Raw genomic sequence first — 18,629 nt, forward strand, 5'->3', positions numbered from 1 at the left:
ATTCGGGGTCTTTTGTGGTTCCATACGAATTTGAGGATAGTTTGTTCTAGCTTTGAGAAGAATCTTGGTGCACTTTTGATGGGGATTGCATTGAATGTGTAGATTGCTTTGGGTAGTAATGACATTTTCACAATGTTTAGTCTTCCGATCCATGAACAGGGAATGTTTTTCCATTTCTTGGTGTCTTCTTCAATCTCTTTCATAAGTTTTCTATAGTTTTCATCAGGTCTTTTATATCCTTGGTTAGGTTTATTCCTAGGTATTTAATGGTTTTTCGTGCAATCGTGAATGGGATCAGTTTCTTGATTTCTCTTTCGGCTGCTTCATTTTTGGTGTATAGGAATGCAACTGATTTCTGTACATTGATTTTGTACCCTGAAACTTTACTGAATTCATTAATCAGTTCTAGAAGGCTTCTGGTGGAGTCTGCCAGGTTTTCTATGTAGAGTATCATGTCATCTGCAAAAAGTATAAGTTTGACTTCTTCTATACCAATTCTGATGCCATTCATTTCCTTTTGTTGTCTGATTGCTGATGCTAGGACTTCCAGCACTATGTTAAACAGCAGTGGTGAGAGTGGACACCCCTGTGGTGTTCCTGATCTCAGGGGGAAAGCTCTCAGTTTTTCCCCATTAAGGATAATGTTGGCTGTGGGCTTTTCATAAACTGCTTTTATAATGTTTAGGTAAGTTCCATCTACTTTCTCAAGAAACCTGGGTTTTTAAATGCTTTCTAGAGTCCTTGGAAATATCATTAATTTTTCTATTGTGAAATCTGCTTATTGGTTTGGGTTGATTCTTCAGAGTAAAAAGGAGAAGTCCATCTTAATCTCACTGTTTTTAGAAAAGAAGTCTGCTTTTATATTAACTCATTTTCCCATGTATTTTGACCCTTTCAACTAAGAGAGGATGGAAAGGTCAAAGTGATGATGCTGTGGGGCATCTCAGCTGAGAGCAGAACAAAGGCATTAAGTTGAGGGAGGAGGTCAGTGATAAGGTGAGACCTGGGGAGTGGGAATATCATCAACCAGACAGCTGAGAACTTACCTGGGGCTTTACACATGGATGGTGAAATATTTACATTGAATAAATAAAATTAGAATGGACTGATATCTCCCTTTCTGCGACATTTCCTTCCAGAAACTCATGGAACCAGAAGTTGGGGTTAACAGGACATCTGTCACTGAATTCATTCTACTCGGCCTCGTGGAAACAGAGCAGCTGCAGTCTGTGGTCTTTGTCATCTTCCTCTTAGCCTACCTGGTCACAGTCGGGGGCAACCTCAGCATCCTGGCCGCCATCTTGGTGGAGCCCAAACTCCACACCCCCATGTACTTCTTCCTGGGGAACCTATCCATGCTGGACTTTGGGTGCATCACCGTCACTATTCCCTCAATGTTGGCTCGTCTCCTATCCCACAAGCGTACTGTGCCCTATGGAGCTTGCCTGGCACAGCTTTTCTTCTTTCACCTCCTGGCTGGCATGGACTGCTTTCTGTTGACAGCCATGGCATATGACAGATTCCTGGCCATCTGCCGGCCCCTCACCTACAGCACCCAAATGAGCCAGACAGTCCAGAGGATTCTGGTGGCTGTGTCCTGGGCTTTAGCCTTCACCAATGCACTGACTCACACAGTAGCCATATCCACCCTGAATTTCTGTGGTCCCAATGTGATCAATCACTTCTACTGTGACCTCCCGCAGCTCTTCCAGCTCTCCTGCTCCAGCACTCAACTCAACGAGTGGCTGCTTTTTGCTGTGGGTTTCATAATGGCAGGTACCCCCCTGGCTCTCATCATAACCTCCTATGCCCATGTGGCAGCTGCCGTCCTACGAATCCGCTCCGCAGAGGGGAGGAAGAAAGCCTTCTCCACATGCGGTTCACATCTCACTGTGGTTGCCATTTTCTATGGTTCAGGTATATTTAATTATATGCGACTGGGTTCAGCCAAGCTTTCAGACAAGGATAAAGCTGTTGGCATCTTTAACACTGTCATCAACCCCATGCTGAATCCAATCATCTACAGCCTCAGGAACCCTGATGTGCAGGGTGCCCTCTGGCGAGTGCTCCTGGGGAGGCGACCACTGGCTTGACAAGGTCTTGAGGTCTGGAGTGTCACTCCTTCCTTTTCCCTTTCTGGACCAAAGAAGAAATCCTCTAAAGCCACTAACTAAGACTAATGGTTCAGAATTCCTTCTGCCTGTCTGAGCAGGATGGTTTTTTGTTAGGGCAAAGAGTCATTGTTTCCCAAAGAAGGCATGTCCAATTTATAGACAATAGGTGAGCAGGCTCTGCCAAGACCAACCCTTTGACCAATTACAACTTCAGACACTGTGTGCTACTTTTTCTGGGTAGAAGTGAAGCCTCCGAGCCTTGACTAGTACAGGTTCATGTCCCACAGGGCATGACTCTTTGGTAGGTTATAGCCTGGTCTCCCAAAAATATCCAATCAAAGCCTTTTCCACCATGCCCTGCATCCATTAGTAAGTCATGCGATTCTCTCAAGTGCAGCTATGGATGGTCTGGTTATAAAACATGAGCCTAGACATCAGATTCCTTCTATTTTGCCTACCATGTTTCTACAAACCCAAACAGAAGATTTCTTTTCCTTCACATGAAGATCCCATGGGATAACGAGAGGATAGTGGGCAAGCTGTATGGGTACATGATCTCTACTAACTGCACAGCATGATCCGTGTGCAAAGTTTTAAAACTCCGTTAACACAAGAAGTAAATGTTGTAATACACAATTATTGTTCCTTATCTATCTTCCCTGACATATTTCAAATTTTAAAAAAATACTACTTTGTAATGCAATTTTATTTACTCATGAAAGAATTCCAAATACTCCATAAAATTTCTTCACTCTCGAAGCCTTCCAGCTATGATAACCTGTATCTGTAAATATAGTGCTATGGTGATTCTTCCTCTAAAATTTCCTTTCTCAGTGAGAGAACAGTCTCTAATCTAGAACTTTCTCTCTTCTTACGTGGTGCTTCCCAGCCTTTCACCCTTTGAGATGAATCGCCCATTTTGGGCATTTGTACTGTGCCACTGATGTTTCCTGATTCATTGCCCCAAAACATCTCTTTGACCTACATCGTGTCCTGGCTTCTCTGTGAGTTTCAATGGCGATAAAAGGGTTGAAAGGATCAGATAAGATGGAGATGAAGAGAAGGGAATGAGGGAGGTAGTAAGAACAAAACTGTACATGGAAAGTTTCTGGGGGAAAAGAAGAAGAAAGAGGGACATGGGGAGAAATAGGTATGTGGGAAATAAGTTTAAGAATTCTTACTCTTACACGAATGGGTGAACAATGCTTAGAGTGGAAAGCTGCCACAGGTGAGTCACAAACGTGGCCCAGTGTTTCACATTTCACCTGTACCTCATCCCAACACACCACAGCTGAGGCTCAGTGGTGAAACTCCAGTTATTACCAAGCCGACTTTCCCCCAAAGGTGGTGAATGGTCCACGTGCAGATATCCATCTGGAGGACAGGCTTCCTAGCGCCACACCCCAAACCAGCTGTCTTAGCCAGGCTCCCCCCAGAACAATGTCTGAGACAAGACGCATGTGTGGCTTAACTGGGAAACCATCTCAGTCCCTGAGGGAAAGACTGAAGTTATAGAGTGAGACAAAGAAAGAAGTGTCCCTGACCAACGGGTTCATCACCAAAGACTGCAACGGATGTCTGGCAGAGACTTAATAGAGCATAAGCACATGGAATGCCTCCCACAATTGACTGAGGAAGAGGTGCTGGGGTGTCTATACATTGGCTCCCCTTTCCTATTCTCAAGGAGCTCTCTGCACTCTGTGCACAGGTACCAAACCTATAGAGGACCTGTCTACACCGCCATTATTCCTGGCATGAGAGGATCGCAAGGAAGAGGCTACACCCTGTCAGCCTGCCCCAAGCAGAAGCCTGAGGGGGACTGTCCGACCCAGCTCTGCAGATGAAGTGAGAAGAAAGGCTGAGGGAGATGTGAGGCAGACATCGGATGTGTCTGCCACAATGTGCTTCCTAGAGGAGTTGTAGGGAATCACAGGGACCCAGGCACAAAAAGTATTTGGCACATGACACTGTACCTAACACATACCCACAAATGTTATCAGTTGCTATGTTGATGTGTTACCAAACTTCTATTGTCAGCTTAGGCAATCTTACTTCATTTAATCTGCAAGCAATGGTCTATGGTAGGCAATATGCTCATTTCACAGATGAAGATACTGAGGATCAAAAGGGGACAGCAACTTGTCCAAAGTCAACCACCAACAGCCAGAGAACAGGTCTGTCTACAGTGCATTTCCTCCTGCAGAAGGCTTCTCTGGTGGGAGGGGACAGAGACCTTCTCTTGGGAGAGGAGTGTTGAGTAAGCAGTGGTGGGAACACACTCCTTAATCCTCCTGCGTCTTCTGTTTACTAGTCTGTGGCCTTCACCAGGGCTCTCAGTCCCTCCAAGCCTGGCCCAGGTGGTCGCATTGGCAGACAGCTCCCCAGGAGGCCTCCTAGCCCAATATAACTCTTCTACCCCCACTTCCGGAGTCAGTGCTGGGCGCCCAAGACACAGTCCCGGGGGCTCCCATTAACAAGGCCCTGAGGGAGAAAACACCAATTACTGAGGACTCATGAAACTCCGTTTGAAGAAAGTTTCTCCTTCCTGCCTGTCTTCTGGGGCTTCACCCTCACCCCAGGTGCAAGACAAGTCTGGAAATTACTTTGTCTCTGCTCAAAGACTCTGCTTGGGGTTGACATCTGGGAAATAAGTCCCTCCCTTAGCAAAACTATATCTAGTCCCATTTGCACCTCTCACTTCCTGGGTGGCTTGAGAATGTGAACAAGTCATGTAAACCTCAGTGAACCTCCCATTAAATGGAACTTATATCACCTCCTCTAACTACTTCCTATAAAGCTAGCTCAAGAGATAAAGCCCTTTTTCTTCTTTTTCAAAAAAAGTTTACATACAAGAAGGTGTGATGCATAGATTTAGGAAGGGCTTGTGTTGTTTACAAAACAATTAGTCTCTCTCCCCATTTGTCTACTCCCTCCTTGGAGGGATAACACTGTAAGAATAATGCTAGGATAACGAAAATATGAGCTTGTTTCCTTGATTTACTGTATCTAGTTCCTTGCCTCCTTTCTGGTGGATACGTGGGTCTACAGACCTCCTCATCTTTCCTGAAGAACCTCACTGGTGTCTACGCCCATGCCTAGGTGAGTGTGCTCAGGGGTGCTTTCCCTGCTCTTACAAAACAGTGATGGGGCCTCTGTTGCTGCCATCTGCTCAAATCTGACTTTTCATGAGGTACAACTGATGCCTCTGGAAAAAGAAACGATTTTATGGGAGGATCTGAGGCTACAACCCAAAGACCTTGGCTCTCCTTCTGGGCCCCTTTGCCCACACCCCCATTTCTTGGAAGTCTATACATTTGACTCTTAGGAGAGTGTATGAAGGGATTCACTGAGTCTGACTCACTGCCTAGGACCCACTGCATCAAGCAGCCTTAAACCTTCACTCCAGTCCCAGGTCTTGTGGAGCCTTTTCATCAAAAGGAACATGGAGGTATTCTTTGGTGTTCCAGAGTAGGGAGCTGTAATTGCTCCACAGAGAGACCCTGGGACTCATGACAAGGCTCTGAGAATGTGAATGCAGGAAGGCTCCTCATCACAGGCATTGTAGTGACCCTTTAGACTCTCTGGATGTCTCTGGATGATCAGACATCTTCAGAAACCCACGTATTTCAAGAAAACTGTATCTCAGGTCACCTAAAGGTTAATGGCAGCTTCTCTGTTGCTTTTCTATCCCTGGTTATAAGTTACTTATTTTATAAGGGCCTTATCCTTTTGAGTGGTTTACCCAAAAAGAAATATGTTAGTGTGTGTGTTGCCACATTACCTGCTTGTCCCATGAAACCAAGGAAAGCAGTAGTCTCTGCAGCGACCTCACACCCTCCACTCACCTCTACACCTCACCTAAATCATCCTAATCCACAAATTCTAGCCTGAGTTCCAATATGTCCAGAAAGTCTTCCGTGACAACTCTAGGTCATGCTGATGCTCTCTTTCTTTGCAGTCCTATGAACATTTGAGCCATTTAGTTATTTATTTAATAAACACTGAGTACCTACTCTTTGTAAAGCGGTATGATACGTATTGCTATTGTAAAACTGAAAGAAACCTATTTGCGGTCCTCATGTCACTTACAGAGAAGGAGGGGAGATACGTTTCATAGAGTCATGTCTTTGCTAGAAGATACACAGTAATAAATCCATGAGATAATGTGTAGTGAGAGCTTAGGAGAGAGAGAGACAAAGATACTTTTGATCCTGGGAACTCCTGGGCAGCCCGCCTTAAGTCCTGAAATACTTGGGATGTAGAGTTGGAAAGGCATCCATTGCAGGCAGAGAAAACTGCGTGAGCAAGGAGGTAGAAAATCACAGGGTCACAATCTAATGTTGACATTAAAAAAGGAAAGGAGAGGGTAGTCCATTGCTCTTTAATGTAGTATATGTACACAGCTGTTATCCATCCATTGATTTCTCCATCTGAAAAGCACTGATCAATTTTATAAATTATGAGTTGCCTGAAAGTGATTCTCCTTCTCACCAATCTGGCGATCCTAGAAGTTTAAGCGAATTTTAGAGATCACTGCATCCAAATTTTCATTCATGTGACCCCATCACCCTTTCCTGTTATGTTAGAGTCACCAGATTCCAACTGCTTCCCTTTGATTCAAGTGTGTTCTATGCAAGGGAACAACATTACTCTTAGGAAGTTCTAGCTCTGCTTATCCCAATGGCAATAGAGAAACATTTATTTTTTTTAACCAGGATCTTTTATAATATACGAAAACCGTGGCTCAGTCTGCCTCTCTAAGTATGTGCCTACTTCCTTTGAGGAGCTCTCCTTAGATCTATTGGTCAAACTACTGTGTCTGAGTCAAGGACAAGTGAAAGGTTGGTAGCTGTGTGTGGTACACTCACTGTACCAGCTGCACCTGCCCCAGAGGTAATGCTTACAATTTTGATTTTAGAGGTGAGTTGCATATACCATAAAGACAGTAAATAATTCTAAACTAAACTGTTATAAAGTCTTAGCATCAAGAACATCAACAATTTATTGACCTAGGGATTTTGAATTTATACTTCAGCCTACATTTCTCACCTTGGATAAATATACTTGGTTCTACTATCTGGTGCCTGCAGTCAGGGGTCTGAGTCTAGCTATCTTTGCTTGATCTTTAATTCCAGAAGCTTTGAAGCCTAGATATGCAAACCCTTTCTGGTTTCTCTGGAAATATCATTAATTTCTTCTATTGTGAAATCTGCTTATTGATTTGGGTTGATCCCTCAGAGTAAAAAGGAGAAATTCATCTTAATCTCACTGCATTTAAAAAGGAAGTCTGCTTCTATCTTAAATCATTTCCCCAAGTACTGCGACCCCTTCAACTAGGAGAGGATGGAAGGGACAAAGTAATGATGGTTTTGGGCATCTCAGCTGAGAGCAGAGGCACTAAGTCAACGGAGTAGGGCTGTGATGATGTGACACCTGGAGAGTGGGAATATCATCAACCAGACAGCTGAGAACTTACCCGGGGCTTTACACATGGGTGGATTAAAACACTAATGTTGAATAAATAAGTTAGAGTGGACTGATATCTCCCTTCCTGGGACCTTTCCTTACAGAAACTCATGGAACCAGAAGTTGGGGTTAACAGGACATCTGTCACTGAATTCATTCTACTCGGTCTCGTGGAAACAGAACAGCTGCAGTCTGTGGTCTTTGTCATCTTCCTCTTAGCCTATCTGGTCACAGTTGGGGGCAACCTCAGCATCCTGGCCGCCATCTTGGTGGAGCCCAAACTCCACACCCCCATGTACTTCTTCCTGGGGAACCTATCCGTGCTGGACGTTGGGTGCATCACTGTCACCGTTCCCTCAATGTTGGCTCGTCTCCTGTCCCACAGGCGTACCATTCCCTATGGAGCATGCCTCACACAGCTTTTTTTCTTTCACCTCCTGGCTGGCATGGACTGCTTCCTACTGACAGTAATGGCCTATGACCGATTCCTGGCCATCTGCCAGCCCCTCACCTACAGCACCCGAATGAGCCAGACAGTCCAGAGAATGTTGGTAGCTGTGTCCTGGGCTTTGGGTTTCAGCAATGCACTAAATCACACTCTTACCCTAACCACCCTGAACTTCTGTGGTCCTAATGTGATCAATCACTTCTACTGTGACCTCCCGCAGCTCTTCCAGCTCTCCTGTTCCAGCACTCAGCTCAATGAGCTGTTGCTCTTCATAGCGGCGGCCTTCATGGCTGTAACCCCCTTGGTCCTCATCACTGTGTCCTACGCACACGTGGCAGCTGCAGTTCTACAAATCCGTTCAGTGGAAGGCAGAAAGAAGGCCTTTTCCACATGTGGCTCCCACCTCACTGTAGTTTGCCTCTTCTATGGTACTGGTATCTTCAACTACATGCGTCTTGGTTCTGAGGAGTCTTCAGACAAGGATAAAGGGGTTGGGGTCTTTAATACTATAATCAACCCTATGCTGAACCCACTCATTTACAGCCTTAGAAACCCTGATGTTCAGGGTGCCCTGTGGCGGGTACTTGTGGGGAGGCAGTCACTGACTTAAGGTTTGACAATGTCCCTTCTTTCCTGCCTTTTCTGAGTTATGGAAAACTTCCCATGAAGGCAGTAACCTAGAAAAATGGTTCATAATCATATTAACTGCCTGAAGACTTGTGTGATGTGTTTGTCCTCCAAAGAAATTCTGTGTAATTCATTCATTAATTCATAAAACAAATATTTATTAAATTGCATCCAAGATCCAGATGCTCTCCTAGGGGACTGGTGAACAAAATACACAAGAGTCTCTGCACCGACACAACTTACATTCTCATGAAGAAAGACAAAATACATAAGATAAATAAGTATCATATATGGAGTATCACATGGTGATAAGGACTATGAAGAAAAATAAAGAAGATAGGCAGATATGAAGCTAGGTTCTGCTGAGCAAGTGTCCCCTGTAAATTGCCAAATTGTGTTTGGCGGTGCTCACTTTCTGAAGCCTTGAAAGCCCGCTAGTTCTGGAGAACAATGCTCTACAAGGAAGGGCTATTTGGCTAATAGGTAACCAGTTAACCTAAGTAACTAGTAATATTGCTGTGAAGGTTTTTTTCCCTGGTGGAGACATAAGATTCCATCCAGGTCAGAGTGCAGAAAGACATTTTATTTTTTTTTTAAATAGTTTATTGTCAAATTGGTTTCCATTCAACACCCAGTGCTCTTCCCCACAAGTGCCCTCCTCCGTCACCACCACCTCTTTCCCCCCCTCCCCCTTCCTCTTCAACCCTCAGTTCGTTTTCAGTATTCCATAGTCTCTCAAGATTTGTGTCCCTCTCTCTCCCCAACTCTCTTTCCCTCTTCCCCTCCCCCTGGTCCTCCATTAGGTTTCTCCTGTTAGACCTATGAGTGCAAACATATGGTATCTGTCCTTCTCTGCCTGACTTATTTCGCGTAGCATGACACCCTCGAGGTCCATCCACTTTCCTACAAGTGGCCAGGTTTCATTCTTTCTCATTGTCATGTAATACTCCACTGTATATATATATATATATACCACATCTTCTTGATCCACTTATCAGGTGGTGGACATTTAGGCTCAGAAAGACATTTTAAACCATGAGCCCAGTGTCAAGATTATCCTGTTCTACACTTTACCTTTCACCTCCAAAAAATCCATTCCTTCTCTTGACCTTCACACAAGAACCCAATATAATGTTTAGGACAGGTAGGGTGTAGAGAGAGAAATAGCTCACTAAATCAAAACCACTGTAATGCATACATGATATATCTCCAGGTCAAAAAAGCAACACTCCATCCCAATCCCCTGCCATGTCTTTCTTATTGGATGAATCCTCTTGCTCACAGATATAATAAAGCATTTTTAAGAGTAAGCATTTATACTCCAACCAAGTCCTTCGATTTTTCAGCAAGGAGTGTACAATATAGTCATCTCCTCCAAGGTCTTATCTTTCCCTCCCCAACCCCCTAGCTCAGAAAATGCCCACAAATGAAGCTTCTGGGAGTGGTTCCTCTTTCTAGCTTTATTAGTACATCACTACAGCTCCAATCTCATCTCCAAGATGAGCACTTCCTCATCTTGATGTTTATCCAGCCTTCAGCTCATCCATTTCTGATTTGCACCTTTTTCTCCAGTCTTCCTTAGAAGGCTACTTATTCTGTCCTGGCAATTCTATTGCCCCTCCAATGTATCCTTCCTAAATCTGCCCCATGGCTACACCTGGAGCCTGGCTTTCTTGTGATAACTTTTCTTGGAGCCAAAAAACTGAGGATGGGCTGAGATGAGGATGGAAGAAAACACAAGAGTGTGGGAGGTAGGACAGGAGTGGGAGTGGACTAATGAAGATAAAATGTGAGGATGCAGGGAGGGACATGATAGAATGGTGAGCAGAAGAGGTAAGAAGGAAGGACAGAAACTAGGGGAAGGACACAAAAGAATAGGAGCTGAGAACAGATGGGAGATTTAGGATTATCGAACAAGATGCCTCAGGAATGTGGATGAGCTCAGAGATAAGTATGGAGAAAGTGAAGAATAAATGGGACAGGAGAGGAGAGTAACATGCCTATTATGGAATCACTTCCCATCAGCATGTGGCCATGTAATAACTAGCACCTTTGATGTGATTGTTGGGTCCCCCCCCACCCCGCCCCTTGTTCTAACTAGGGGGAGAAAGTTGAAGTTCTGCTGAAGGTATAATGATACAGAGTAGTCTCAGTTTTCCTCTTCTGCTTCCTCTGGCTAGGACCAGTCCTAGGAGAGCAGAAAGTAGAGCTGGCAGGGGAGAACAAGGGTGGAGGTATGTGCTCAGGGTTCATTCCTCCACGACCCTACTGGCCCACTCAAATTATCAGCCTCCCTGCCAGGACAGTCTAAGGAGCAGAGATGAAGTATGCCTCTTTCCTGATACTCTTGGGTCTCCAGACATCGCAGGGTTAAATAGAACAACCAAATTCTTGTGAGTAAAAATCAAGAATGTGGGTTGTAACCACTTCTCTGAGACCTTAGAATTTCCTTTCTCCGGCTGGGCTTGTTCGAACCTATACCTTAAAGAACTGGGACAAGATCATCTCCTCCACAGCTCTTCACATTAAATGACCCTTGATTACAATAGGCTGGGTGAATTTCGTTCTAGGGCTGAACCCAGAAAACATTTTGAGAGCATTATCAGTATTCCACCACTCCATCTACCCTATGAGCATTTGATACAGCCCCAACCGGTCTGCTCTAGCACCCATCAAAGGTCCCCAGACCTTGGTGAGACAGCAGAGGCCGGACTCTGGTCTTTCAGCCCTAACTGAAAAATCCAGCATCCCTTGACAGCTGGCACTCATGTCCCTTGAGGAGCAGCATGTCTTGCAGGGATGCAGGAGCAGGATGTCTCAACCAGATGAGATGAAGTGAGGTGAACGACAGAGACATTGTGACCTAGCGTTAAGATACTACTGACCTTCTGAGGTCAGGAGTAGGATCATCTGCTTCCAGACTGTGGTCAACCGTCGGTAACAGGAACCACAGAAAGTGAAACCACACTTAGGGGGGACTTCTTATTAATCAGAGTTTATATCCCAGTCCTTTTTTTTTTTTTTTTTTTACATTTATTTATTTTTGAGAGACAGAGACAGAGCATGAACGGATTAGGGACAGAGAAAAAAGGAGACACAGAATCTGAAGCAGGCTCCAGGCTCTGAGCTAGCTGTCAGCACAGAGCCCGACACTGGGCTCGAACCCACAAACCATGAGATCATGACCTGAGCCAGCCGAAGTCAGAGACTCAACCGACTGAGCCACTCAGGCACCCCCACATCCTAATCCTTTTAAGGAGAGTGTGGCGGAAATGCCTACATGTCCTGTGATAGCAATAGCTTCTCACAATTTGCCACAGCTCAAAAGGCCGAATTAAGCACTATTAACACTCAAGATTTTAAATAAAAATATTTATTGGGGTGAAGAGGACAAAGGAGAAAACAGAGGCACTAGCTGCCCCTCCCCCCTCCTGCTATCTCCTGTGTCCAAATGTATCCAGGGCAGATACTCCTATGGTCTGGATGTCATCCCCTCCGGTGGTCAAGGAAAAAGCGATTTGTTGTGGATGAGAACTTGGCTGTTGAGGGATACCATCCTGCCAGGCAGTGAGTGACACACCCCCGACAGCAGCCCGCATGTGGCCAGTGCCTGCCTTCCAGTGCCTTCCCCCGGAATGTCCCATTGTTGAAAGGCAGAGAGGTTTTTTTCTCATGGGCACAGCTTCGCTGAGAGGGAAGGTCAGAAGCTGAACTCACCAGGAACCTTGTCCACCTTTGTAGAACAATGTTGCTAAAGAAGCATAATGTTGCTTTTGCTTTTGCCACTTGTACTTAAAAGTTCTGGGGCTTTGGCTCCTTCCCATCCCACAAGTCCAATAAACACAAACCAAACAAAAAGGAGATCTTGTGACCCCTCTTTGTGAAAGTCCAGATCCTTATGACCTTCGTGGAAGATGATTCAGGAAACAGATCAAAGACTCTGAACAATAAAAACGTTTGGTCCTGGCAGTTCAATTTCCCCAATTTCCCCTAAGGAAACAATCAGAGAAGGAAACAAAGATGTACATATGGAGACACTTATTGCCATGTTGCAAACAACAGGAGAAATGGAAAGCAACTAAATATTGAACAGTAGTGTAAAATGAATTCTGCTCTCGTCATTAAATCACACACTGAAATACTGCATAGGCATTAAGTAGTAATGCAGCTGAATATTCACTAATATAGAAATGTATTATTACGTGAAAATTCAAGTTTCAAGATAACTTGAATTTATTCTGAAAAAATATATATATATAGTGATCAGAGATCAAAGTTTAGAATTTATACCAAATAGTTGGTTTGGGGTAGTAGAAACACAGGTGATTATTTTGGGTTTATTTTGATTTTAATATTTCTTCCAGAAGTGTACATTGTTGATTTAATAAAAACAATGAAAGTTAAAACTAACAAACATCCCATGGTACCTCACTGTCTGCAGACTCCATTTCAAGCTCCTCTACAATGTATTCAAGGCCATTTGAAATCCCTCCCACCTACCTATCAGCTTCATCTCTGGCTGCTGCTTGTCTCACTGGGGACACTCAGCTAGGACGTTCCCCTCACCTGTCAGGCTGTTTCCTGCCTCTCCGTCTTTGTCCACTTGTTCCTGCGTCCTAACAACTACACTGGCCACAGGCCAGGCATTCCTCCGAGGGCTTTTGCACATTATCTCATTTAATCCTTGTGGCTCCCCTCTGAGTGACAGGATGCTGTTGTACTCAGTGAAAAGATGAGAACACAAGGCTTAGCCAGGTGAGGTGACTCGCCTGACCACACAAGGGAGAGGTAGGGCTGAGAGCGTTGGTTGGCTGCACAGATAGGAAGACTCCCGTCCACACCATTTTCCTCCTCTGTCGCTGTGATCTTACTTTGCCCTGCCACTTTCTTACATTGCCCTGCCACTTTCCCTGGGTAGCTTTTCACATGGCATCACTTAAGTCTCAGCCCAGCTGTCACCACCCTAAGGAAGCCTTCCCTGAATCCTCCCTCACTAACAAGCCGAGCTTGGCTTTCCTCCTTCATGCCCCTCAACCTTCCTGCCCAGAACATGACCACTGCCATCAGACATTGCATTAAAATACTCTTCTTCTTCATCTACTGTGAGCTCCTAGTTCATGTTTGTAACCCACTTTGAGCTCAGCCCTATCAATTAAATGAGTTGAATCTCATGTCAATTCCTTTCTCCATCTGTCAAAGTCTAATCTCGCTCCACCGATTCCTCTACCAAGGACTGCTCCCTCTTTGGAACTGCCACAGCTCAGTGGCTCATCAATTCCTAAACAGTTTCCATCCATTGCATTTTTCATTGCTGAAGGCTAGTAGAGATCGAGTCTTACAGTTCCCTCCTGCCTTCTACTGCCCCCACCACCACTCCTGTTCACGCGTGGGTCGATAAGCTGGGGAGTTTTGTTCCGAGTGAAGGATAGACTGGTAGCAAGCAGAAGAGATGGGGCTGGCAATGGAGTGAGGACCCACAGTAATGAAGGACAGAATGGGCTGCCCAAGGTTAAGGTCTTCCCACAGGGAAAAGGAAAGCAGGAGAAAGGCATGGTCAGGCATTGCTTTGAAGCCCAACAGATGAAAACCAATGCAGAAGGGAGAAGAAGAATTTGTCTACAAGCTTTGCTTGAACAGTAGGGGCTGTGTCCAGAGGGAATATGGGTTAGCACTAAAGCAGTGGGAGCTGTGGCCAGTGGAGCTGGGAATGGGCAACCAACCCGGTGCACCTGCCATGGAGTGGTGCCTGTCCTCTTCTCCAGATGGCCAATAGGCAGCAAACCCCTTAGAGAAGGCCAAGCTCAGGACCGCGAGTGGATATGTGCTAGAGAATACCAAAGGCCCACCCACCCCCCAGGCCATAACTGGGCATATTTTGAAAGGCTAGAATGGTGGCACTGTGATCCTATGGTCAGGATCATCAAAAATTCTAGTATTCATGTTAGCATATTATTTATTGCCAAGGCTGGTGAGGTCTGGGGAACTCTGGTTTACATATGGGTGTCTTCATCACAGATGCATGAGCTTATTCTGAGCTGGAGCTCTGTCCCAACCACTCTTGTGTCTTCCATAGGATAATGCCTTGCATATGGTAAAGAAAATTCCCAGTCTCCACTTCAATGCCCCAAATGACCTCATGTAAACCTCTGGAAGGCTTTCCCTAGGAGGAGTCTTCCCAGAGCCCCATGCATGTCCTTGTTCCTCAGGCTGTAGATGAAAGGGTTCATCATGGGGGTCACCACAGCATACATCACTGTGGCTACTGAGTCCTTCATGGAATAGGTGTGGAGGGGCTGCAGATATACCATACCAAGTGTCCCATAGAAGAGGGAAACCACAGCCAAATGAGAGGCACAGGTGGAGAAGGCTTTGTACTTCCCAGTAGCTGAGGGTATTTGGAGAATGGTTCTGACAATCCGGACATAGGACATGATCATGAACCCTAAGGGGGTGAGGAATATAAAGCAGCCTGTGGCAATCAGCACTGTGTGATTGACTTGGGTGTTGGAACATGCAAGCCTCAGCAGGACGTACATCTCACAGAAGATGTAGTGGATCTTCCGGGAATCACAGAAGGTCACCCTGGTCATGAGAAGGGTGTGGGTGAGGCCGTAGAAGACAGAAAGTGCCCAACACAGGGTGAGGAGCAAAATGCAGAGCCCAGGGCTCATGGCTGTGGTGTAGTGGAGGGGGCGGCAGATGGCCACATAGCGGTCATAGGCCATTGTCACCAGGATGAGATTGTCCAGGGCCACCAAGGAGACCAGGAAGTAGAGCTGTGTCAGACACCCCGCATAGGAGATGTCTTTGTTCTGGGACTGAAGGGTCACCAGCATCTTGGGGATTGTGTTGGTGACGAAGAAGAGGTCAGTGAAGGAGAGGTTGGCCAGGAAGAAGTACATGGGAGTGTGCAAGCGGGCATCAAAGCTGATGGCCAGGATGATGAGCACATTTCCCACCACCGTGACCAGGTACATGGACAGGAACATCCAGAACAGGACCCGCTGCTGCTCAGGACTCTCTGAGAGCCCCAGGAGTAGGAACTCGGAGACTCCACTAGTGTTGACTCCATCCATTTCCCCAGCTGTCTGCAACACAGGCACCAATGAATGTTCATTTACTAAGTGCTCTCAATTGAACAAAGACATTCGTATAAGCAAAATTAACTGTCTTCTTAAAATTAAAATGTCTTAAATTAAATTTTATAATCTTAAAAATTTATTATCAAAGTATAATTGATACGCAGGGTTATATAGTTTTAGGTGTACAACAGGATTTGACAATTGTATATACTATACAACACTGACCTCAGTAAATGTAGTCACCATCTGCCACTATATGATGTTATTACAATATTATCGGCTATATTACTTATGCTTTTCATTTCTGTGGCTTATTTTGTAACTGGAAGTTAAGAGTTACCTCTTAATCTCCTTCACCTATTTTACCCATCCCTCATCCCCATCCCCTCTGGCGGCCACCAGTCTGTTCTCTGCATTTAAGAGTCTGTTTGGTGTTTTTGTTTGTTTCTTTCTTTTGCTTTTTTATATTCTATGTATAAGTGAAATCTTCTCAGGCAAGGGAAACAAAAGCAAAATTAAACTATTGGGACTACACCAAAATAAAAAGATTTGCACAGCAAAAGAAACCATCAACCAAACAAATAGCCTGTGAATGGGAGGTATTTTTAACTGATATATGCAATAAAGGGTTAATATACACGATATATAAAGAACTTACAAAACTCAACACCAAAAAACCCCCAAGAAATCTCACTTTTAAAAATGGGCAGAGGACCTGAAGTGACGTTTTTCCATAGAAGACATCCAGATGGCCAATAGACACATGAAAAGATGCTCCACCTGACTCATCATCAGGGAAATGCAAGTCAAAACTACAATGAGATAGCACCTCACACCTGTCAGAATGGCTACTATCAAAAAAGACAAGAAAGAAGACGTGTTGGCAAGAACAAGGAGAGAAAGGACCCCTAGTGCATTGTTGGTGGGGATGCAAACTGATGCAGCCACTGTAAAAAACAGTATGGAGGCTCCTCTAAAAATGAAAAATATAATATTTTAAGTTAACAACAAACTAATAACAGGCACAAACACATAATGTGGAAAATCTTTGTGCAACTCAGTCATTCCAGCAACTTCCAATCTGCCATACCTAATATCATAGGAATAATGTCTATGTCTTATTTAAACTTCTATCATCTTACAATACTCCAGAAGTGTTTAAAGACCTGGGGTGCCTGGGTGGCTCAGTTGGTTAAGCATCTGACTTGGTTTCAGCTCAGGTCACATACCCCTAAGGTAGTACCTCAAATTGCATTATTCAATAAATGGTATTGGGATAGCTGTATATTTAGGGGGGAACATTGCAACATTTCATATTGTACCAAAAACATTTTAAAAGTATTTAAGATTAGGGGTGCCATGGTGACTCAGTTGGTTAAGCGACTGATTCTTGATTTCAGCTCAGGTCATGATCTCACAGTTCCTGGGATGGAACCCTGCATAGGGCTCTGCACCGACAGTGTGGAGCCTACTTGGGATTCTCTCTCTCTCTGCACCCACCTTACCACTCATGGTCTCTTAAAATAAATAAATGAAATTTTAAAAAAGTATTTAAGATGAAAACAGTTTATTGGGTCTTTTTTCTTTTAAAAATCTACCATAAGTGCAATAAAAGCTTTAAAAAAAAAGAGAGAGACTGTAACTGGACTGAATTTAATTTACCATGTGGATATAGATAACCACTTTCAATATTTTGATGTCTTTTTTGTTGAGACATGAAGAACAAAAAGCAGTCAGTCTTATGAAGTCCTGAATGAAGAGCCTGTAGATAGAGATGTGTGTGCAAAGGCCCTGAGGAAGGGTTTGCTGTGTCTACTGAATACATAAGGGCCAGCCAATGTGCGAGTGAGGAGGGATGAGTGAGATATGAGGTCATCCAGGCCAGGAGGGTCCAGAGCAGGCAGTCTTGTTAAGGTTTTAAAATTTTTATTCTAAGTGCAGTTGGGAGCCTTAAAGGATTTTAAGCAAAAGACAGAATACTATCTGTTCAGCAATTATCCTTCTTTTTGTCATTGATGGTAGTATTTTAGTAATCAGATAACGGCTGTGGCATTTTTAATCAGATGCCTCTCACTACCTATCACTGGTAATAACTTTCCTGATATTAAACCATACTTCTCTTTTCTTATTTATAACTTCTTTATTTTTCTATGTGCCTATCTTTTTATTTTTTATTATGACATCTGTGTTAACTTCCACTTTAAACTTGTATTCACTCATTGTTAACTTCTATTTAAAATTTGTTGAAATGTCTTCCATGCCCTTAAATATAAATTTTTAAAGATATTCGTGGATTTTTTCCAAATAAAATTAGCTTTCTACTGTATTACAATCAATTAATTGTAAACAAAAAAATCATTACGGAAATTCAAACAACATTGAAAAATGTAAAAAAAAAAAAAGTAAAAATCCCCCAGATTTCATTAGCATTTTGGTGAAATCGTTTCAGTATTTTTTTTCATTAAATCATTTTTGTTCACTCAACAATGCACTGGAGAACATTATCTAAATCAATATTTTCATTACTTTTAATGGTTGTATACTATTGCATTTTATGATGACACCATACATATTTCTATCAATATTCTGATGATGGATATGTATATTTTTCCCCATTTTCTCTGCTACAGAAATACAGCACATATTTTTATATATACATGTTTGGATATATTTTTATAGTCAAAGGGATGCATGCTTGCCATTTTCATACACATTGCTAGAGTGTTCTCCAAAACGATAGTTTCAGCTCCCACTCCCCAAAGTAATGTCATGGAAACTGTCAGGCTCATTCATCCTCATCAATCTCATTTGTGAAACATGTTTTAGTTTTCACAATTCTCATCACAAGTAAATCAAGATAAAGAGAAAACAGTTTTTCATTAACTCAGCATC

The 18,629-nt window shown here is 43.8% G+C and overlaps 3 protein-coding genes across 3 annotated transcripts in view; 2 read left to right on the forward strand and 1 right to left on the reverse strand.

Annotated features, from left to right (window-relative positions):
- Positions 1–2,093, forward strand: part of LOC115282396 (olfactory receptor 3A1) — a 3,817-nt gene extending 1,724 nt beyond the window's left edge. The window contains exon 2 of the mRNA XM_029928408.1: positions 1,140–2,093. Within this exon, the coding sequence (XP_029784268.1) occupies positions 1,140–2,093 (954 nt within the window). The remainder of the gene's footprint in view (positions 1–1,139) is intronic.
- Positions 2,094–7,678: 5,585 nt separating this feature from the next.
- LOC115282515 (olfactory receptor 3A2) lies at positions 7,679–8,638 on the forward strand. The gene has a single exon (XM_029928581.1). It carries the CDS (start codon positions 7,691–7,693, stop codon positions 8,636–8,638), a length of 948 nt encoding a protein of 315 aa, XP_029784441.1. The 5' UTR covers positions 7,679–7,690.
- Positions 8,639–14,624: 5,986 nt separating this feature from the next.
- LOC115282498 (olfactory receptor 1D2) lies at positions 14,625–15,770 on the reverse strand. The gene has a single exon (XM_029928558.1). The coding sequence runs from the start codon at positions 15,729–15,731 to the stop codon at positions 14,790–14,792; it is 942 nt and encodes a 313-aa protein (XP_029784418.1). The 5' UTR covers positions 15,732–15,770; the 3' UTR covers positions 14,625–14,789.
- Positions 15,771–18,629: the final 2,859 nt, after the last annotated feature.

Source organism: Suricata suricatta, chromosome 17, assembly GCF_006229205.1.
Source record: "Suricata suricatta isolate VVHF042 chromosome 17, meerkat_22Aug2017_6uvM2_HiC, whole genome shotgun sequence".
In the NCBI taxonomy this organism is placed as follows: Eukaryota; Metazoa; Chordata; class Mammalia; order Carnivora; family Herpestidae; genus Suricata; species Suricata suricatta.

Bases quoted from the DNA above. Each gene is read 5' to 3' on its own strand.
- LOC115282515 (XM_029928581.1), top strand. From the start codon at position 7,691: ATGGAACCAGAAGTTGGGGTTAACAGGACATCTGTCACTGAATTCATT.
- LOC115282498 (XM_029928558.1), bottom strand. From the start codon at position 15,731: ATGGATGGAGTCAACACTAGTGGAGTCTCCGAGTTCCTACTCCTGGGG.